The following is a 2,542-nucleotide window of genomic DNA, read 5'->3' on the forward strand; positions in this document are numbered from 1 at the left end:
TTTGTAAATAAATAATCTAATCAAAACTTTAATGGTACAACTATCACACAAACATATATATATATATATATTTTCATACATAATAAACTTTTTAGCTAAAAAAATTATTTTAAAACCTCTAATCATCCAATAAATAAAACTAAATTGATTAAAATCTCAATAATATGTCAAATAATCCAAATAAATGATTTAAGTTAACTTAATCAGTAAAAATATGCTATATGCCATATATACAAATTTTTCAACTAAACAAATTAATTTAAATATTAAAAAATAATAAATGGGCAAATCTAAAGCAATTAAATTAACTACTCATTTACCTCTAAATTTCTATAATCATCTATTGTCAAAACTCAATACTTACATCATATATAAGTGTCAAAATTCTCTCTAATCACTATAGTAATACTACTATTAGGAAGTGTAAATATATAGAAATATTCATGAAGAAAGTTTGATGAAAAGAAGTAATTTATGTACCTAAATTATCTTCAAAGTTTGCCCCTTCCTTCATGAGGACCGCAACTCTACTCTTTGTTGTCTCTCTCTCGCTCTCTTTCTCTCTTTTCCTCTTTCTCTCACGTACCCTCATTTTCTACCTTGCTGTCTTTGTATCTCATCTTCTCTAACCACCTTTCTCAATTTTTCTTCTTGCATTAAACCCTCTCCAAGTCTTCCTTCTCATTCAACGTTTCAGCTTTCCACCGAATTCGGTGGAAGCTGTTACCATTTTTTTTAAATATTAAAATATTATTATTTAAAAATTTTTTTTACAAAAATCCTAAAATAAAATTTAGGATATTACAATTCTCCACCTAATTAGAATTGTTGTCCTCAAAATTCAAACAACCACACACAAAAGTTAAAAATAGAAGCAACTCAAGGTGCTTACTAAGAAAACAAGTAAGGGTAATCATAACGCATCTGCTCCTCAGTCTCCCAGGTAGTATCACCGAGACTTATGCCCTTCCAAAAGATCTTTACAAGACGGATAGTCTTGTTCCTTAATTGTTTATTCTTAACGTCTAAAATCCACTTTGGTTCTCCTCGATAGGTCAAATTATCTTGTAACTTGACCTCTTCAGTCTTAATAACATGAGACGAATCGAGATGATACTTCTTCAACTGAGACACGTGGAACACGTCGTATAAACAAGAAAGATATGGCGGCTGTGCAATTCTATGTGCAACAGGTCCAATCCGCTCCAAAATTTCATAAGGGCCCATGAATCAGGTTGTAAGCTTTTTGGCCTTAATGGATTCGCCAACACCTGTGACCAATGTTTTAAAAGCTGGATTGGACATTGAATTGATGAGGCTAGTAGGTCACAGTCCGCACAGTTGGACCGATAATGTAATAATTAAATAAAAATAATATTACATACCTATATAATGCTATAAATAAAAGAAAGAGATATGAAATTTTTACATAACTTAAATACAATCAAACTCTATGTAACATCTTTCCAAAATATCAAGTCCCAAGACATTGAAATCATAAAAAATAACATGATATCATATCATCAATAATAGCAAGTATCAATAAGAAGTTAACATATCTCACTAACAAAAAACAAGTAGAAGTTCAAGTTCATGACTTATCAAACATTGGTGGACCTTGATTAAGCCAAGCATGAGTTTCTTGGAACTCATCTCCACTATAACTATCAACATGTTCTTGAGGAAATGATTCCAAATCAAGCCCTCCAACTTCAAAGCATCCAACCTCATCTTCAATCTCATTAACTCTTTCTTCATTGAGGTCCTCAACTTGATTGATGGAAGCTCTTGGTATTGTTGTATCATCATAAATTATATCTTCTTCTATCTCATCATAACAAAGGCAAGAAGAATCATCCTCATCTTCCACAATCCAATACTCAATATCACCAATGCTTTCATAATCAATAGGATCAAAAGATCTTTTCTTGTTAAAAATCCTAAAACACATGACAATGTCAAAGATTAATAAAAGTGAAGATCTCATACAATAAAACTTATAAACAAAATAAATTGAAGTAAAGCTTTGGAATAATTAGGAATTTATGGTAAAATACCTATTCTTCAAACAAAAATTATAATGAACAAACACAAGATGATTTAATCTTTTATGCTCCAACCTATTCCTTTTCTTAGAGTGTATTCTTTCAAATTCACTCCAATTTCTTTCATAACCTGATGAAGATAAAGTTTGGCTCAAGAGTCTCATTGCTAATTTTTTAACATTTGGTGCACTATCCCCAAACATCTTCCACCATTCATCTGGCACATTGAACATCAAATACAAAAATAAATATAGCAAGTGAATAGCAAAAGATATATTAAAAGTCAAATACAACAATATAAAAATTTACTAGGTCATAATGTTTTTAGATAGGCAAGAGCCATTGGACGACCAAAGCTGTCAAGTTGATCTTGATAACGTAAGCTTTCTTCCATAAACTTGGTTTTATTAGATGACACTGTCTTATCCAAAACCATAAGAAAACCAACCATGACCTCCCGTTTTTGAGAGAAATTCTGCTTGTCATAGAAGAATACA

General features: G+C 30.6%; 1 protein-coding gene across 1 annotated transcript; it reads right to left on the bottom strand.

The window, feature by feature from the left end:
- Positions 1 to 891: 891 nt before the first annotated feature.
- On the bottom strand, positions 892 to 1,227 carry LOC114738160 (uncharacterized). The gene has a single exon (XM_028926183.1). It carries the CDS (start codon positions 1,225 to 1,227, stop codon positions 892 to 894), a length of 336 nt encoding a protein of 111 aa, XP_028782016.1.
- Positions 1,228 to 2,542: the final 1,315 nt, after the last annotated feature.

The sequence above is a fragment of the Neltuma alba genome, unplaced genomic scaffold (assembly GCF_004799145.2).
Source record: "Neltuma alba isolate B1F8T4 unplaced genomic scaffold, ASM479914v2 tig00013549_pilon, whole genome shotgun sequence".
NCBI lineage: Eukaryota > Viridiplantae > Streptophyta > Magnoliopsida > Fabales > Fabaceae > Neltuma > Neltuma alba.